Below are 20,819 nucleotides of genomic sequence, written 5' to 3' on the forward strand. Positions count from 1 at the left end.
TGACAACTGAAGTGCAGACCCATGAGCTGTCCAGAGGATCTACTTCTATGTTTTTATTCTTAATGTCTCCTTAGGTTGCCCTGATGACGTTTGCAGTGTACGTGACAGTGGATAAAAATAACATTTTAGATGCGGAGAAAGCATTTGTGTCTTTGTCTCTGTTCAACATCTTACGGTTCCCTCTCAATATGCTGCCCCAAGTCATCAGCAGCGTTGTACAGGTAGGCTCTCCTACTCCTCCTCCTCCTATCACTCTCCTCCTCCTCCTTCTCCTCCTGTCACTCTCCTCCCCTCCTCCTCCTCCTATCACTCTCCTCCTCCTCCTCCTCCTCCTCCTCCTCCTCCTATCACCCTCCTCCTCCTTCTCCTCCTATCACCCTCCTCCTCCTATCACCCTCCTCCTCCTTCTCCTCCTATCACTTCCTTCCATCACCCTCCTCCTCCTTCTCCTCCTCCTCCTCCTCCTCCTATCACCTCCTCCTCCTTCTCCTCCTCCTCCTCCTCCTCTATACTTCTCCTCCTCCTATCACCCTCCTCCTCCTTCTCCTCCTATCACTCTCCTCCTCCTATCACCCTCCTCCTCCTCCTCCTCCTATCACTCTCCTCCTCCTATCACCCTCCTCCTCCTCCTATCACCCTCCTCCTCCTTCTATCACTCTCCTCCTCCTATCACCCTCCTCCTCCTTCTCCTCCTATCACTCTCCTCTTCCTATCACCCTCCTCCTCCTATCACCCTCCTCCTCCTCCTCCTCACCTTCTCCTATCACTCTCCCCCTCCTCCTCCTTCTCCTCCTATCACTCTCCTCCTCCTCCTCCTATCACCCTCCTCCTCCTTCTCCTCCTATCACTCTCCTCCTCCTATCACCCTCCTCCTCCTCCTCCTATCACCCTCCTCCTCCTCCTCCTCCTATCACCCCTCCTCCTCCTCCTCCTCCTCCTATCACCTCCTCCTCCTTCTCCTCCTATCACTCTCCTCCTCCTATCACCCTCCTCCTCCTTCTCCTCCTATCACTCTCCTCTTCCTATCACCTCCTCCTCCTCCTCCTCCTATCACCCTCCTCCTCCTATCACCCTCCTCCTCCTATCACCCTCCTCCTCCTTCTCCTCCTATCACTCTCCTCTTCCTATCACCCTCCTCCCTCCTCCTCCTCCTCCTATCACCCTCCTCCTCCTATCACCCTCCTCCTCCTCCTCCTCCTATCACCCTCCTCCTCCTATCACCCTCCTCCTCCAATCACTCTCCTCCTCCTCCTCCTCTTACCCCTTCTGTCACTCCTCGTGTGTGTGTGTGTGTGTGTGTGTGTGTGTGTGTGTGTGTGTGTGTGTGTGTGTGTGTGTGTGTGTGTGTGTGTGTGTGTGTGTGTGTGTGTGTGTGTGTGTGTGTGTATATATGTGCATTGTGTTGACTCTAGCTTCTCTTCAGGCCAGCGTGTCTCTGAAGCGTATCCAGGACTTCCTGAGTCATGAAGAGCTGGACCCAGAGTCTGTGGACAAGAATAACACTGCCACAAGTAAACATGGACGTTTCTGACCAAGGAACCAGCCCAAGCTGACCAAGAAAGCAGCCCAAACTTGGCTGGGCTGGTTCCATTTCACTAACTAGGCTTTTCCGATAGGCCTTAGGTTTTCACTGACATGAAGGGATAGGATATAGGAAAGCTAGTGGGACGGGGCCTCTGAGTCAATCTAATGGTCTGTTTCTGTTGAGTCATTCTAATGATCTGTTTCTGTTGAGTCTTTCTAATGGTCTGTTTCTGTTGAGTCTTTCTAATGGTCTATGTTTCTGATAAGTCATGTTGACATTGGCCTTGCCATGGTGCGACTGCCTGACATTATTGCAGGCAGTTGAGTTTTCAATAAGTAACGATGGGGGTTATTGTAACACATTTTGGTTCTGCATACTGTAGTCATTACTCTTGGCTTTTGTAATATAAACATTTTAGACTCTACGTTGAGGTAACTTAAGGGAATTAGACACAGGGATTCCACAGTGTATAGTCATGGCTTATCCTTCTTGGCTCTGAGACAGTTTGAGTTGATACTTATAAGTGTCCAGTTTGGTAATGCTGTGTCATGATTCGTGTTTTTGTAACTGCCTTGCATTCCTACACTGTGTTCTCCCCTTCAGATAGCTCAGTGACGCTTGTCAATGGGAAGTTCACCTGGGCAAAACAAGATCCTCCTGCTCTACACAAGTAAGTTGCATCATGCAAAGGACAAATAACCATTTAAGGGAACAAATACACTTTACTGATGGGCGTGGGTGTGTTTGTGTTTGTCCGCAGTATAAACCTGATGGTGCCCCAGGGCTCTCTGCTAGCTGTGGTAGGACATGTAGGTTGTGGGAAGTCTTCTCTGGTGTCAGCTCTACTGGGAGAGATGGAGAAACTGGAGGGAGACATCTCCATACGGGTACGTCTGCACTCAATTCAATTATACTAACTGAAGGTTGATTGGTGGGTAATTTGCTTGAATGGGTAATTGATTGGTGGGTCAATTTATTGATTGATTGATTGATTGATTGATTGATTGATTGATTGATTGATTGATCGATTGATTGATTGATTGTTAGGGTCTAGTTGTAGTTTTCAGCTGTACGGAGTTCCCTCACTCCTCCTCTCCTCCAGGGTTCGGTGGCCTTCGTCCCCCAGCAGGCCTGGATCCAGAACGCCACTCTGAGAGACAACATCCTGTTTGGCAAGGCCTACAACGAGCAGAAGTACCGCTGTTGTCTGGAGGCCTGCGCCTTAACCCCTGACCTGGAAGTACTACCTGGAGGAGACCTGACCGAGATCGGAGAGAAGGTAGGGAGATGGTATAGTATCTAACATGGGTTGTTTTTGGAGCTAAAGTTCATGTTAGCCCACTGAACTAAACCTTAGGCATTAGCTCTGGGAGCTAAGTTAGGTCTTCGAGTCTAAAAGCAACAAATCAGTGATTTGCTAGTGATTTTTCTCTCTCTCTCTCTGTCTGTCTGTCTGTCTCTCTCTCTGTCTCTCTGTCTGTCTCTGTCTGTCTGTCTGTCTGTCTCTCTCTCTGTCTGTCTGTCTGTCTGTCTGTCTGTCTGTCTGTCTGTCTGTCTGTCTGTCTGTCTGTCTGTCCCTCAGGGTATCAACCTGTCTGGTGGCCAGAGACAGAGGGTGAGTCTGGCCAGAGCTCTGTACAACGAGGCAGATGTCTACCTGCTGGACGACCCTCTGTCTGCCGTGGACGCCCACGTGGCCAAACACATCTTCGACCACGCCATTGGCCCAGAGGGGGCGCTGCAGGGCAAGGTGAGGAGAGTAGTCACTCTGCTCTGTTCTCCATACACTACAGAAGAAGAGAGACACATTCTGAGTGGTAGCAGAGAGAAATGGACTGGTTAGATATCTTGTCCTTTATCAACAATCTTTGGTGGTCAGTCACTGCATAGCCATGTCAGAATGGACAGAAGTGGCAATAAGTACATAAGCTATATTCTGTCTAGTTCAGATATAGTAAAAACCCATTTGAAGAGTCCTCATCTACAATAGAGGAAGTAGTAGCTCTTTCCTGTGGTTTGTTTTCCATCCTCTCTGCTGATTGGTTTAGTAGCATATCTATGACTTTGTTGCGCTGATAAGAAACTTCAGTATAGAAGCTGGTTAGAATGGGCAACACTTGGGTGTGTAAATTCAGTATGTAGATTACATATTGTAATATTTTATCGAAATTTTGACCCTAAGTCAAACATGCCAACATGTTTTCAGCACTTTAATTTCCCTGACTGATCAAAACTCATTTTCTCATGCTCTCTCTTGTCTCTCTGCAGCAGACAAATATTGAGCAATATGTTTGGAACATCTATTTGCGATAAAATCGCAGTATTGAATGGCAATACATATCGTATCGGCACCTAAGTATACTGATAAGATCGTATCGTGAGGTCCCTGGCAATTCCCAGCCTTAATGACAGATCCTCTTTTCGTTTCCCCCCCCCCCCCCCCCCAGACACGTATCTTGGTGACACACGGCATCAGCTTTCTGCCGCAGGTGGACAACATAGTGGTGATGGTGGAGGGCAGGGTGTCGGAGATGGGTTCGTACCAGGAGCTGCTCCAACAGAACGGAGCCTTCGCTGAGTTCCTCAGAAACTATTCCCTGGAGGACATCGTAGAGGAGGAGGCAACAGGTACAACTCTAATCAAATCAAAATTGTATTTGCCACATGCACTGAATACAACAGGTGTAGACCTTACAGTGAAATGCTTACTTACAAGCCCTTAACCAACAATGCAGTTTTAAGAAAATAAAAAAAGTGTTAAGTAAAAAAATAGATAAGTAAAAAATAAAAATTGCAAATAATTAAAGAGCAGCAGTAAAATAAAATAACAGTAGGGAGGCTATTTACCGATTAGTCGAGGTAATTGAGGTAATATGTACATGTGGGTAGAGTTAAAGTGACTATGCATAGATAATAAACAGAGTAGAAGAAGCAGAAGAACCGATACTGTTGGTGTTGCCGCCCTTGGAGAGCTATCTAAAACAGAGAACCGATACCATTGATGTTTCCGCCCTTGGAGAGCTATCTAAAGCAGAAAGAACAGATACCATTGATGTTTCCGGCTTGGAGAGCTATCTAAAACAGAAAGAACAGATACCATTGATGTTTCCGGCTTAGAGAGCTATCTAAAGCAGAAGAACAGATACTGTTGGTGTTTCCGGCTTGGAGAGCTATCTAAAGCAGAAAGAACAGATACCATTGATGTTTCCGGCCTTGGAGAGCTATCTAAAACAGAAGAACCGATACTATTTATGTTTCTGCCCTTGGGGTTCCACTGTTCACCCTACACCAGTGCCTGTCAACATTTGTCCTGGTAGGCAATTAGGTGTTGAAGCTACTGGGTTTTGCTCCAGCCCTGCTCTAATACATCTAATTCTGTTAATCAAGGTCGTAGTCAGTAGCTGATTTTAGATTATTCAGGTTTGTTAGAGTAGGGTTGGAACAAAACCCTGCGTACCCAGTAGCTCTCTAGGAGGAGAGTTGGCCGCCTCTGCCCTACACCTATAGGGGTGTGTACACCTGCTCCATAATTACCATGGTAACACTATTACTCAAAACCCACAGTGGCTTTGATTGATGATGAAGACTTCCCTGACGACGCCCTTAGCAACCATACAGACATGGTGGACAGTGAACCAGTGGTCAATGAGGCAAAGAGGAAGTTCATAAGGTACAGTATAAGCCTCTGTAACAATTCATAAGGTACTCATAAGCCTCTGTAACAATTCATAAGGTACTCATAAGCCTCTGTAACAATTCATAAGGTACTCATAAGCCTCTGTAACAATTCATAAGGCAGTCCCTCCAGGATTCCGCCGTGTTTTTTTTGTGTGATAGTTGCAGGCCAAAATGCTTGATTTTGTTGCAGCAATTCTGACATTTTCCGTGGCAATTTGCGTTGATTTTGTCAAATGTGTCACAAAAATGCACTGAAGAGGGGAAATGTTTATTGACGTGTTGCTTGATTGAACCATTTTATGCAATAGATATTCCGATTTGGTCAAAATTGCGAGCCATGTTTTTGTAGTGTGGTGATCGGGCAGTTATATGCGGTAATATTGCGACGATTTGACTGTTTTATCTGGTAATATTGCGATGATTTGACTGTTTTATCTGGTAATATTGCGATGATTTGACTGTTTTATCTGGTAATATTGCGATGATTTGACTGTTTTATCTGGTAATATTGCGATGATTTGACTGTTTTATCTGGTAATATTGCGATGATTTGACTGTTTTATCTGGTAATATTGCGATGATTTGACTCTTTTATCTGGTAATAGTGCGATGATTTGACTCTTTTATCTGGTAATAGTGCGATGATTTGACTGTTTTATCTGGTAATATTGCGATGATTTGACTGTTTTATCTGGTAATATTGCGATGATTTGACTGTTTTATCTGGTAATATTGCGATGATTTGACTGTTTTATCTGGTAATATTGCGATGATTTGACTGTTTTATCTGGTAATATTGCGATGATTTGACTGTTTTATCTGGTAATATTGCGATGATTTGACTGTTTTATCTGGTAATATTGCGATGATTTGACTGTTTTATCTGGTAATATTGCGATGATTTGACTGTTTTATCTGGTAATATTGCGATGATTTGACTGTTTTTATCTGGTAATATTGCGATGATTTGACTGTTTTATCTGGTAATATTGCGATGATTTGACTGTTTTATCTGGTAATATTGCGATGATTTGACTGTTTTATCTGGTAATATTGCGATGATTTGACTGTTTTATCTGGTAATATTGCGATGATTTGACTGTTTTATCTGGTAATATTGCGATGATTTGTCTGTTTTATCTGGTAATATTGCGATGATTTGACTGTTTTATCTGGTAATATTGCGATGATTTGACTGTTTTATCTGGTAATATTGCGATGATTTGACTGTTTTATCTGGTAATATTGCGATGATTTGACTGTTATCTGGTAATATTGCGATGATTTGACTGTTTTATCTGGTAATATTGCGATGATTTGACTGTTTTATCTGGTAATATTGCGATGATTTGACTGTTTTATCTGGTAATATTGCGATGATTTGACTGTTTTATCTGGTAATATTGCGATGATTTGACTGTTTTATCTGGTAATAGTGCGATGATTTGACTGTTTTATCTGGTAATAGTGCGGAGATTTGTCAAATTTGCAAGCCCTCGCATAATATGCAGGGAATTGTTGATTTTGCAAAACATTTGGCGACCACAGAATCGGAAAATCCTGAAGGGACTTCGAAATGTTTAACCCCCCCCCCCCCCTCTGTGATAGATAACTGCTGTATTCTATGTGGTTCTAGACTCTATGTGGTTCTAGACTTTAGTTGCTGTCAAGCATTTTGCGAGAAATTACGATATACACAATGATTGATTGATTGACCGATCAATCACTTCCTCCCTCCCTGCAGGCAGATCAGCGTCATCTCAGGGGACCTGGAGAACCCAAGGAGCAGGTCTGTCCGGAGACGTCTGTGCAGCGAGAGGAAGCATGCTGAGCCTGACCCAGAGAAGAAACTACCCAAGGTGGAGAAACTCATCCAGGCAGAGACCACTGAGACGGGCAGGGTGAGTAGAGCTATGGAGACTTCTACCCTCTCCTATACCCAGGTGAAGTTGTTCCAGGTGTATTCCAAGACAGTACAACCTCTGACCTCTGACCTTTTATGACCCTCTCTCCTCCTCCCTCTCCTCAGGTGAAGGTCAAGGTGTTCTGGGAGTATGCCAAGGCAGTAGGGCCTCTGCTGACCCTCTTCATCTGTTTCCTGTACGGCTGCCAGAGTGCTGCCGCCATCGGAGCCAACGTCTGGCTGAGCGAATGGACCAATGACGCGGCTCAGAACATGACCCAGGAGAATGTCAGCATGAGGGTGGGGGTATATGCTGCTCTGGGCATAGCACAAGGTGAGGAGACCTGCTGTTCATTACCTTTGGATAAGGATACCTATCCACCTTAAGATTACGTCAATGGTGAAGAAAGTATCTTTACAGTTCAATGTGTATAGCTATTAGAACATGATTCAATTTATTCATGGTCATCTGTCCCAAAGAGAGGTTTTGTTATTGTAGGTTTTGTTGTGTATGTTTAACTTTTTTACTGTATGACGCTAACTATGAGTGGTTGGTTTTGTGTGAGGACCTTGGCCCCTACCCCTCTGGCCCTTTTCCAGTAACACATTGAATTGAAAGGTGTCTCAGCATTCAGGAGAGAGGACACATACAGAACCCACTGCCTCCTCAACCCTCATCTCCCTGCTCCTTCCCTCCCTCCATCCCTCTCAGGCATCCTGGTCATGGTCTCCTCCTTCACCCTGGCCATGGGGAACATCGGAGCAGCCAGGAAGCTTCACTATGCCCTCCTGGACAACAAGTTTCACACCCCCCAGTCTTTCTTTGACACTACCCCTATAGGTAGGATCATCAACCGATTCTCCAAGGACATCTACGTCATCGACGAGGCGCTGCCCTCCACCGTTCTCATGTTCCTCGGGACGTTCTTCTCCTCTCTCTCCACCATGATAGTCATAGTGGCGAGCACCCCCATCTTCGCCGTGGTCATAGCCCCGCTGGCTTTCATATACGTCTTTGTCCAGGTATTGGTTCTGTTCCGAGGAGCTAACAGTTTTGCTTGCTCTACTCTTAAGGATAGGAGTTTATTGTGTCAAATTAATACTTTTTCATTTTACAATTTTTGCCAGTGTGTTGCTTACGTTCCTGAATGCAGCATGCAGCGCCCTGATTGGTGGAGCAGTTTCTGTGACCTTTGACCTTTTTGTTTCTCTTCAGCTTTTTTTGTTCCTGTTATCCATTGACTTTGCTCTCCTCCTCCCTGTCTCCTCTCCTCTTCCTTAACCATGCATTCACTTCCTCTCTCTCCCTCTCCATCTTTACCCACACACACACACACACACACACACACACACACACACACACAGAGTGGGCCATGTTGATTCACCCACAGCCGGCACAGTAGTGAAGGAGGCTTCTGTTCATCCGAGTTGTGTTTGTTGACTCTGAGGTGGTCAAGCAGAGAGCTCAGAACACTGCTGTGGGTTCTTTACCACCCGACATCCTTCTCAGGGACACACTGGAGAACGGTGATTTATACTATAGAGTGGCGTTGGATGAAGTTGCCCCAAGACACTGAGCTAAAGGCAAGGGTTTTAGGCTGCTTTTAGACAGGCAGTCCAATTCTGAACTTTTTTTTCACTAATTGGTCTTTTGACCAATCAGATCAGCTCTGGAAAAGATCTGACGTGAAAAGATCTGATGTGATTTGTCAAAAGACCAAAGAGTGGACAAAAGATCAGATTTGGCCTGTATAAGCGCAGCCTTAGATCTGTTCATACAGGAAACATGACAACGCTGGTGTGCTGCTGCCATCTGGTGGTTAACGAATGGAAAGACAACTAGTAGTCAGTCTGACGCTACCCTCCACACAGTAGGGAGTTAGAGGTTATTTTGTTTCCTGTCTAACTCTACAGGGGATTGATTAGCTTCAGGGTTTCCTGTCTAACTCTACAGGGGATTGATTAGCTTCAGGGTTTCCTGTCTAACTATACAGGGGATTGATTAGCTTCAGAGTTTCCTGTCTAACTCTACAGGGGATTGATTAGCTTCAGGGTTTCCTGTCTAACTCTACAGGGGATTGATTAGCTTCAGGGTTTCCTGTCTAACTCTACAGGGGATTGATTAGCTTCAGGGTTTCCTGTCTAACTCTACAGGGGATTGATTAGCTTCAGAGTTTCCTGTCTAACTCTACAGGGGATTGATTAGCTTCAGGGTTTCCTGTCTAACTCTACAGGGGATTGATTAGCTTCAGGGTTTCCTGTCTAACTATACAGGGGATTGATTAGCTTCAGAGTTTCCTGTCTAACTCTACAGGGGATTGATTAGCTTCAGGGTTTCCTGTCTAACTCTACAGGGGATTGATTAGCTTCAGAGTTTCCTGTCTAACTCTACAGGGGATTGATTAGCTTCAGGGTTTCCTGTCTAACTCTACAGGGGATTGATTAGCTTCAGGGTTTCCTGTCTAACTATACAGGGGATTGATTAGCTTCAGAGTTTCCTGTCTAACTCTACAGGGGATTGATTAGCTTCAGGGTTTCCTGTCTAACTATACAGGGGATTGATTAGCTTCAGGGTTTCCTGTCTAACTCTACAGGGGATTGATTAGCTTCAGGGTTTCCTGTCTAACTCTACAGGGGATTGATTAGCTTCAGGGTTTCCTGTCTAACTCTACAGGGGATTGATTAGCTTAAGAGTTTCCTGTCTAACTATACAGGGGATTGATTAGCTTCAGGGTTTCCATACAGTGCCTTTACCCTTTGACCCAGGAAATTGTGCCCCTCCCCCTCTCCCAGGTGTACTGTTGCTGGCCAACTGTCTGTTGACCATGGCTTCCAGCAAGCTGCGGGCAACCAAGCTCATGCACTTCTACATGCTCCAGGGGGTGCTGAGGGCGACCCCAGGGCTTCTTCGAGAGCACCCCCCCCCCCCCCCCCCCCCACGTGGCGCGTCCTAAACCGCTTCAGCAAAAATGTTGACACCATAGACTCGCACACCCCAGACAATATTGATATATGGATGCGCACTTTCTGGTACACAGTGAATGTTCTGATCGTATGCTCTGTCCTCAACCCTCTAGTCCGACTAGTCATAGTGTTGTTAATGGTGTTCTATTGGTGGGTCCAGGTTAACTGGACACAACTCATGAATAACTCATAGCTCATTCATAACTCATTAATACAGCATGTGCAGTTTTCTGTGATTTTAACAATCCTCCTCATTGTGTAGTTGTCTTAGTGTTGTCGTGGTAGTGTGGTTTGGTTGCTGGGTAGATGCAGTAGGAAGACTAGTGAGTGGAGGGTCAGTCTGCAGGCTGAGGCTGAGGGTCAGGCTGAGGGTCAGTCTGCAGGCTGAGGCTGAGGGTCAGGCTGAGGGTCAGTCTGCAGGCTGAGGCTGAGGGTCAGGCTGAGGGTCAGTCTGCAGGCTGAGGCTGAGGGTCAGGCTGAGGGTCAGTCTGCAGGCTGAGGCTGAGGGTCAGGCTGAGGGTCAGTCTGCAGGCTGAGGCTGAGGGTCAGGCTGAGGGTCAGTCTGCAGGCTGAGGCTGAGGGTCAGGCTGAGGGTCAGGCTGAGGGTCAGGCTGAGGGTCAGGCTGAGGGTCAGGCTGAGGCTCCACTCTCTAGTGGTTTGGTTTGTGTGGAACGGCTGATCTTTTACTTAACACTGCCCCCAAGGTAGATGGATCTGGAACCGCAGCAAATGTCTTTAGAAACACTATTTTTGATATTCCATTGACTTGGCTTCGCTATGATCATTCTATGCACTGAATCAGTGCAGTAAACTACTGGGGGTGTAGATGGAGAGCAGCTGTTCTGTAGCTATAGTTAATACTGTAGGATGTGTGATTGTTAATACTGTGTAGGATGTGTGATAGTTAATATGGTAGGATGTGTGATAGTTAATACTGTGTAGGATGTGTGATAGTTAATATGGTAGGATGTGTGATAGTTAATACTGTGTAGGATGTGTGATAGTTAATATGGTAGGATGTGTGATAGTTCATACTGTAGGATGTGTGATAGTTAATACTGTAGGATGTGTGATAGTTAATATGGTAGGATGTGTGATTGTTAATATTGTAGGATGTGTGATTGTTAATATGGTAGGATGTGTGATAGTTAATATTGTAGGATGTGTGATTGTTAATATGGTAGGATGTGTGATAGGTAATATGGTAGGATGTGTGATAGTTAATATTGTAGGATGTGTGATTGTTAATATGGTAGGATGTGTGATAGTTAATATGGTAGGATGTGTGATAGTTAATATTGTAGGATGTGTGATTGTTAATATGGTAGGATGTGTGATAGGTAATATGGTAGGATGTGTGATAGTTAATATTGTAGGATGTGTGATTGTTAATATGGTAGGATGTGTGATAGGTAATATGGTAGGATGTGTGATAGTTAATATTGTAGGATGTGTGATTGTTAATATGGTAGGATGTGTGATAGGTAATATGGTAGGATGTGTGATAGTTAATATTGTAGGATGTGTGATTGTTAATATGGTAGGATGTGTGATAGTTAATATGGTAGGATGTGTGATAGTTCATACTGTAGGATGTGTGATAGTTCATACTGTGTAGGATGTGTGATAGTTAATACTGTAGGATGTGTGATAGTTCATACTGTAGGATGTGTGATAGTTTATATTGTAGGATGTGTGATAGTTAATACTGTAGGATGTGTGATAGTTTATATTGTAGGATGTGTGATAGTTAATACTGTGTAGGATGTGTGATAGTTAATACTGTAGGATGTGTGATAGTTCATACTGTAGGATGTGTGATAGTTTATATTGTAGGATGTGTGATAGTTAATACTGTAGGATGTGTGATAGTTAATACTGTAGGATGTGTGATAGTTAATACTGTAGGATGTGTGATAGTTCATACTGTAGGATGTGTGATAGTTTATACTGTAGGATGTGTGATAGGTAATATGGTAGGATGTGTGATAGTTAATACTGTGTAGGATGTGTGATAGTTAATATGGTAGGATGTGTGATAGTTAATATGGTAGGATGTGTGATAGTTTATACTGTAGGATGTGTGATAGTTAATATTGTAGGATGTGTGATAGTTTATACTGTAGGATGTGTGATTGTTAATATGGTAGGATGTGTGATAGTTAATATGGTAGGATGTGTGATAGTTTATACTGTAGGATGTGTGATAGTTAATATGGTAGGATGTGTGATAGTTAATATTGTAGGATGTGTGATAGTTAATATGGTAGGATGTGTGATAGTTAATATTGTAGGATGTGTGATAGTTTATACTGTAGGATGTGTGATAGTTAATATGGTAGGATGTGTGATAGGTAATATGGTAGGATGTGTGATAGTTAATATGGTAGGATGTGTGATAGTTTAAACTGTAGGATGTGTGATAGTTCATACTGTAGGATGTGTGATAGTTCATACTGTAGGATGTGTGATAGTTCATACTGTAGGATGTGTGATAGTTAATACTGTAGGATGTGTGATAGTTAATATGGTAGGATGTGTGATAGTTAATATTGTAGGATGTGTGATAGTTTATACTGTAGGATGTGTGATAGTTAATATGGTAGGATGTGTGATAGGTAATATGGTAGGATGTGTGATAGTTAATATGGTAGGATGTGTGATAGTTAATATTGTAGGATGTGTGATAGTTTATACTGTAGGATGTGTGATAGTTAATATGGTAGGATGTGTGATAGGTAATATGGTAGGATGTGTGATAGTTAATATGGTAGGATGTGTGATAGTTTAAACTGTAGGATGTGTGATAGTTCATACTGTAGGATGTGTGATAGTTCATACTGTAGGATGTGTGATAGTTAATATGGTAGGATGTGTGATAGTTAATATTGTAGGATGTGTGATAGTTAATATGGTAGGATGTGTGATAGTTAATATTGTAGGATGTGTGATAGTTTATACTGTAGGATGTGTGATAGTTAATATGGTAGGATGTGTGATAGGTAATATGGTAGGATGTGTGATAGTTAATATGGTAGGATGTGTGATAGTTTAAACTGTAGGATGTGTGATAGTTCATACTGTAGGATGTGTGATAGTTCATACTGTAGGATGTGTGATAGTTCATACTGTAGGATGTGTGATAGTTAATACTGTAGGATGTGTGATAGTTAATATTGTAGGGTGTGTGATTGTTAATACTGTGGGATGTGTGATTGTGTTTAGGAATAGGCATTATTATTTGTGACTCAACTTCAAATCATCCAATATCCATTTAGAATCTATTTGTTGTGAATAACAGTTTGGTCTGCTACTATTGTTCTAAGATGGTTTGGCTTGTTAAGGTTCCCTGGCTTTATCAAGTTTTTGTATGGGTTTTTTATGTGTCAGGAGTTTTGACCCACATAATGATGACATTTGATAGTAGCCACAAGGCTGCTTCAGATTGCTGGTTAATGATAGAACATGTTGAGTATCAATTGACATGACTGGTCTCGATCTGATTGTGATCAGTTTGAGATGTGTGTCCTGGCTCCACGCAGCTGCAGCACACAAGAAATCACCTCAGAAAATATCTAAAGAGATGACATTATCCTGACCTGAAAAATGGTTTAGTTTGTATCTGGGTTTGGATGTTTTCGCTGAGGGCTACTGGGTCTTATGCTTGGTCATCATTTGCTTTAGCAAATGGGACAGTAGCTAGCAGTTTCCTGAGGTAGGAAAACGGATATATTTCTGCCGGTGATACATTCGAAACTGCAGTTCTTACTGGTGAACTATAAGCAGGGTTCTGTGTGTTCACGTGCCTCTGGAAATGCCTACAAACTAACTAACTGGAACTTCCAACACTGTAAACTATGTTGCCATGGGTAACATCGGCATATGATTCCTGTCCTTTTTGCTTTTGTCATGGCGTACTTTACATCTGATATGTTATTTACTGTCTCCCTGTCTTTCAAAGCTATTACTCACTGGCACTGGCGGTTTATTTCTGGCCCTTCTTTTAATTGTTCTACCTGAATTAGTTTTTACCTTTAATTATGTTTTACAGTGTTTTAAAGCCGACAACATTATGATGGCATTTTAAGCACTAATGGAAATTGAAGTGTTAATTTCTTAGAATGCTTTTTGGGCCTGGTGGAAAAAGCATCTGCAGAGTTCAAGACTTGGCATTATGATAATTCTTGTAAACGGTAGTTAAATATTCATATAAATTATATAAATCACTATCAAATTAATCTATTACTCTATAAGTCTATCAAATGAACTCTGCAGGTGTTTTTGTGACCCCTGACCTTCCTATAGTGTGTTACTGCAGTGTGTGCTTGCTAGTTGCTTACTATTAGAGCTTGTACCCCAGTGTTTAGATACTGCGTAATGCTGTTTGTCTCTTTTCCCCACGGCTGTAGAGATTTTATGTGGCCACGTCTCGGCAGTTAAAGCGTCTGGAGTCGGTCAGCAGGTCTCCCATATACTCCCATTTCTCTGAGACCGTCACTGGCTCTAGTGTTATCAGAGCCTACGGCAGATGCGATGACTTTGTACTAATGAGTGATATGAAGGTGGATGAGAACCAAAAGAGTTACTACCCTGGTATAGTAGCCAACAGGTAGGTGGTGTCTCTCTCCTACTGTACTTTCACTATGGACTCTGGAGGACAGTGGCTGTGTTCCAATTGTCTTAATGTGCTTCCGTTCCTTGTTCCTTTTTATTTGGCTCCTGCTGATCTGAAGTTGCTGGGTAACGATCCAAGGGCCCCTAGGATTATCTTTACAAAATGGGAACGACCCAAGGGCCCGTAGGATTCTCTTTACAAAATGTTATAGATCCCAAGGGCCCCTAGGATTCTCTTTACAAAATGTTATAGATCCCAAGGGACCGTAGGATTCTCTTTACAAATTGGGAACTACCCAAGGGCCCCTAGGGTTCTCTTTACAAAATGGGAACGACCCAAGGGCCCCCGAAGGATTCTCTTTACAAAATGACGGATTCATTCAGTGGACAGCATTTGTCCATTGGATTTTGAGAATTGTAACATAGCCACTGACTGGCGCTCATGTTGAAGGCTCAACAGACGAACATGTTCCATCACAAAGTACATAACAAAGTGGTGTCCCACTTCACAATAAGTGGCCCTAATACAGAATAGAGCCTATATTTGCATATTATAATGTTACATAAGCAGGTACAGTGCAACAACTGTGCAGAGACACACTGTGTGTTGTGTTCATTGTGTGTGTGTGTGTGTGTGTGTGTGTGTAGGTGGTTAGGGGTGCGTATAGAGTTCATAGGGAACTGTATCGTGCTGTTTGCTGCTCTGTTTGCTGTGATCGGGAAGGACAAGCTCAACCCTGGACTGGTGGGACTCTCTGTGTCCTACGCTCTACTGGTAAAGTATAACATATCCCTTATCAATGTAGATCTGGACTGGTGGGACTCTGTGTCCTACGCTCCACTGGTACAGTAGAACATATCCCTTATCAATGTAGATCTGGACTGGTGGGACTCTCTGTGTCCTACGCTCCACTGGTACAGTAGAACATATCCCTTATCAATGTAGATCTGGACTGGTGGGACTCTGTGTCCTACGCTCCACTGGTACAGTAGAACATATCCCTTATCAATGTAGATCTGGACTGGTGGGACTCTCTGTGTCCTACGCTCCACTGGTACAGTAGAACATATCCCTTATCAATGTAGATCTGGACTGGTGGGACTCTCTGTGTCCTACGCTCCACTGGTACAGTAGAACGTTCATAGATATACTGTCCGTCTAACTGTCTGATACAGATTTCCATTAAATGGTGCCCATTGCCTGCCACTGTGATTCTGTTGTGCTAGTGTAAAGGATGTCACGCTGCTTGCTTAGTGAGTACAGCTTCCTCCTGATTTTGGCTCATATCGAGGCTCGAACCAAGGACCACTTGCCTCGCAAAACGCACATGACCGCCTTCCTGAAGCGTCTTACCCAGTCGTGCCCTTGAAAAGCTAGCAAGTGGAGACAGGCTGAGTGAGCTTCACAGATCCTCATCTGCTACACTAGGTTGAGATAGAATCCAGTGTTTTAAAGAGATCAGGTATGATGATGTGTACGGTAGCTTAATGACGCTGCTTGTGTTTTCTCCCATGAGCATCACTCATGCTACAGTACTGTGTTGTCCTGGTAACAGGTGACCATGTCTCTGAACTGGATGGTGAGGATGACGTCGGATCTGGAGAGCAACATCGTAGCCGTGGAGAGAGTCAAGGAATACTCTGAGACCAAGACCGAGGTACAGAACACAATGCTTTACTAGGGTAGGACATTACAGGTGGAAATCAACCAATGAACCAGGTCTAATCGCTCAGAAGTACAAGGCAAAGTGACAGGTGGAAATGTTGTGTAGTTGCCCGCTGTTTGTTACTTACTGACCACCTGATTTCTGGAAATAGTTATATTTTTCATAAGTGTGTTTTTTATTTTTGGCTGTTTGGCTGCCAAGTCATACTCACGATCACAACCATAAAAGACAAATAAAAGTAGAAGTAGATCTTTAAAAAGGATATGATGTACGTACAGGGACTCCCTTTGATGTGGGTGGCTGGGCTATATAATATACTGTACAGTTATTACCCAATTATATCCTCCTATTTACTGATCATGTGATTGAGTTTCTAGTGTTTCTAGGATACTGCGTTTTCTGAAATATGTCTCGTCTCAACCTCATGCGAAATGTGGGCAGAAATTGCAAGTGCATATAAAGCGTATTGTTGTGCCATAATTGTGTTTGTGAATGTTGCAAGGCCCCGTGGGAGGTGGAAGACAAGAAGCCTTCGCCTGATTGGCCATCCCAGGGGAAGGTAGAGTTCCGTGACTACAGCGTGAGGTACAGAGAGGGACTAGACCTGGTCCTCAAGAACCTCACCCTCAGCGTCAGAGGAGGGGAGAAGGTGAGAACAACAGGCTTACACTGTGTAGACCGGTGAGGAAAACATGCACGATAAACATGATGCGTATAGACGCTGCAATAAAGGCCTCGAATACAGTCGCAAATGAACGGAGAAACTTGACACCGTGAAAACCAAGAGTGTGCAAAGCTGTCGTCACGGCAAAGGGTGGCTATTTGAAGAATCGCAAATATAAAATATATTTTGATTTGTTTAACACTTTGTTGGTTACTACATGATTCCATATGTGTTATGTTATAGTTTTGATGTCTTCACTATTATTCTACAATGTAAAAAATTGTACAAAATAAAGAAAAAACCCTTGAGTGAGTAGGTGTGTCCAAACTTTTGACAGGTAGTGTAGACGCTGCAATAAGGCCTCAAATACAGTCGCAAATGAACGGAGAAACTTGACACCGTGAAAACACCTGGCAAATGTTCATTTTGGGGTGAAAAACATTGCTTTCATACGCCAATCAGGACATGTTAAATGATTGTTTAACACACTACCCCCAATGAAAGGACTCTGTACTCCTGCCATCACATTTCACACACAGATAAAATGCTGTTTACTTTATCCAAGCGGGTGCTGATGTGTGAACCGAGCATGCCGCTATCTGGAACAAGCGTTTTTGAATTGAGACTGGTAAACTACAGTGCTCACAGAGCGTGCAGTTTTCTGGAGTGTTTCATTGTGTTGGCCTGTGTGTTACAGATAGGTATCGTGGGTCGTACGGGGGCTGGTAAGTCCTCTATGACACTGTGCCTGTTTCGGCTGCTGGAGGCGGCAGGGGGAGAGATCACCATCGACGGGGTCAAGATATCAGAGATAGGGCTGCATGACCTGAGGTCAAAACTCACCATCATACCACAGGTACACACACACACACACACTCTCTCACACACACACACACACACACACACACACACACTCACCCTACACCGTCCTCACCTCCACCCCCACTACCCTCTCTACCTCCCCAGGAACCAGTGCTGTTCTCTGGCAATCTGAGGATGAACCTGGACCCCTTTGAGAAGTACAGTGACGCGGAGGTATGGAACGCACTGGAACTGTCCCACCTCAACAAGTTTGTCAGCAACCAGCCGGCTAAACTGGATCTGGAGTGTTCAGAGGGAGGAGAGAACCTCAGGTAATATAATCCCTGTCAATTAACAGCTGCATGTTTTGAGACACATTTGCGTTCACACGTTTGCACCTGTAGAAGGCCTTTACCTGTATATTCAGGTGGGAATTAAAACAAAACTAAGAATATTTGGGAAAACAAATATGTCTTAATTAGGATATTCTGTTAAGGATGTATACCTTTTCTGAATCTTTCTTTTAGCCTTTTGTACCTTTCACATTTTACTCTACTGGAAAATAATGTAATTTAATTTGTGTGTGTGTTCAGTGTGGGCCAGAGGCAGCTGGTGTGTTTAGCCAGGGCTCTACTGAGGAAGACGAGGATCCTGATCCTGGATGAAGCTACAGCAGCCATCGACCTAGAGACAGACGACCTCATCCAGTCAACCATCAGGACACAGTTTGAGGACTGCACCGTCTTCACCATTGCTCACAGACTCAACACCATCATGGACTATACTAGGTAATGCGCAATACATTACACACGCACACGCATGCACAAACAGACGGACAGACAAAGACACGCACGTGTACTGAACAAAAATATAAACGCAACATGCAATAATGTCAAAGATTTTACTGTGTTATAGTTCATATAAGGAAATCAGTCAATTGAAATAAATTCATTTGGCCCTAATCTATGGATTTCACATGACTGGATAGAGGTGAAGCCATGGGTGGAGCTGGGAGGGCATAGGCCCACCCACTTGGAAGCCAGGCCCACCCACTTGGCAGCCAGGCCCAGCCAATCAGAATGAGTTTTTCCCCACAAAAGGGCTTTATTACAGACAGAAATAGTCCCCCCCCCCCCGCGGTTGTGAGGCCAGTTGGACGTACTGCCAAATTCTCTAAAACGATGTTGGAGGCAGCTTATGGTAGAGAACTGAAAATTACATTCTCTGGCAACAGCTCTGGTGGACATTCCTGCAGTCAGCATGCCAATTGCACACTCCCTCAAAACTTGAGACATCTGTGGCTGTTACGAACCCCGTGGCTTTAAACGTCTAGGGTGGATGGACAAGAGACCCGTAACATAATTCATGCAAATTAGAATCGTGACATGAAACAGTGATTGTGTTGTGCAACAAAACTGCATATTTTCAAGTGGCCTTTTATTTTCCCCAGCACAAGGTGCACCTGTGTAATGATCATGCTGTTTAATCAGCTTCTTGATATGCCACATTCGTCAGGTGGATGGATTATCTTGGCAAAGGAGAAATGCTCACTAACAGGGATGTAAACAAATGTGTGCACAAAATCTGAGAGAAATAAGCTTTTTGTACGTATGGAACTTTTCTGGGATTTGTTATTTCAGCTCATGAAACATGGGACCAACACTTCAAATGTTGCGTTTATATTTTCGTTCAGTGTACGTACATACATACATGCATGCATCTTTTGATCAAAGATGCTGTTATTGTATGTTTGTTAGGTCATATATTCTCTCCAGAACCCTAACAAAGTTCTGAAAGATTCTACTAATCCATCTTCACTTCTTTGCAGAGTGCTGGTGTTGGACAAGGGACAGGTTGCTGAATTTGACACTCCTGCAAAACTCTTATCCCAGAGAGGAATCTTCTACGGTATGGCTAAAGATGCAGGACTGGCGCAATAGGCTCTCCACATGCCCATCTGTATAAAACCTATAGTGCCTTCTGGCAGAAAACAGGGTGCCAGTGAATGTATCCTTTTATACGCTGCAGTCCACTGCAAAACCAGGATAAAACACTTTTTAAGTTAAAATGTTACTTTTTCAAAAAAATAAAAAATAAAGATAGAAAAACTGTAATCTCCAGTTTCAGGATGAATCCAGTTATTTTTGTACTGTATCGTTTTTATTATTTAAGCTATACATTTTATTATTAAGAGTTGTCTGATGGGGGGGAAGTTGGCTCAGTTCAATGTTTGATTCCTTTGTGAACCACATATGTAAAAACTTGAATTCTGTATTACCAAAATATGAGCGCTGATCTTTATAAAAAAATTAAAAAATAAAAAGAAATTAAGACTGCCTTGTACATGTTTCTGTGACACATTTCATTTTTATATATGATCATAACACATGTTAACTACTCTGGCATAACCTACGCTACAACGGCAACATTGTTAGCAATGTAGGAGAAAACCAATGTAGAACATTTAGCTGAAAACATAGGAATTAACAAGATTTATGGTTTGATACATACGGACTGTCAACACAGAGTATACATGCATGCAACATATGGCCTGGAAAAACAATTAACACTGGAATCTTAAAGCCACGTCTGCAGGTTCGTAGCTTCAGCCCTGCATCACACACACACAAACACACACCAACTGACACTTACAAGTGCCTGATTGACTGCTGAATAATGTTATTTCCTTGTTTTTTTTGGTATACATTTTTTAAAATATATTATGTCTCTGATACGTTAAGCAGGAAAGGGCTAAAAATAGCCCATATTAATATATGTAGCCTTAGAAATAAGGTTTATCAATCATTTGCTAACATCAGATAACATTCATATATTGGCCATCTCTGAGACTCACTTAGATAATTCCTTTGATGATACAGCAGTGGCGATACAGGGATATAACATCTACAGAAGAGGCAGGAATGCCTACGGGGGAGGTGTTGCTGTATATAGTCAGAGCCATATTCCTGGAAAGCTTGGAGAGGATTATTCTTTTAGGGTGT

At 43.2% G+C, this 20,819-nt stretch overlaps 1 protein-coding gene across 1 annotated transcript; it reads left to right on the plus strand.

Moving 5' to 3' along the window:
• Nucleotides 1-151: 151 nt before the first annotated feature.
• On the plus strand, nucleotides 152-20,120 carry LOC311119191 (ATP-binding cassette sub-family C member 3-like). Its single transcript, XM_084193925.1, has 19 exons — nucleotides 152-221; nucleotides 1,424-1,511; nucleotides 2,129-2,195; nucleotides 2,286-2,412; nucleotides 2,628-2,804; nucleotides 3,108-3,275; nucleotides 3,973-4,153; nucleotides 5,090-5,195; nucleotides 6,948-7,104; nucleotides 7,233-7,440; nucleotides 7,819-8,129; nucleotides 14,481-14,680; nucleotides 15,334-15,460; nucleotides 16,242-16,343; nucleotides 16,855-17,001; nucleotides 17,714-17,872; nucleotides 17,983-18,149; nucleotides 18,411-18,605; nucleotides 19,646-20,120. The coding sequence occupies exons 1-19, from the start codon at nucleotides 189-191 to the stop codon at nucleotides 19,755-19,757; spliced, it is 2,832 nt and encodes a 943-aa protein (XP_084050051.1). The 5' UTR covers nucleotides 152-188; the 3' UTR covers nucleotides 19,758-20,120.
• The last annotated feature ends 699 nt before the right edge of the window (nucleotides 20,121-20,819 follow it).

The sequence above is a fragment of the Coregonus lavaretus genome (genome assembly GCF_964263955.1).
Source record: "Coregonus lavaretus genome assembly, contig: HAP1_SCAFFOLD_7012, whole genome shotgun sequence".
Lineage (NCBI taxonomy): Eukaryota > Metazoa > Chordata > Actinopteri > Salmoniformes > Salmonidae > Coregonus > Coregonus lavaretus.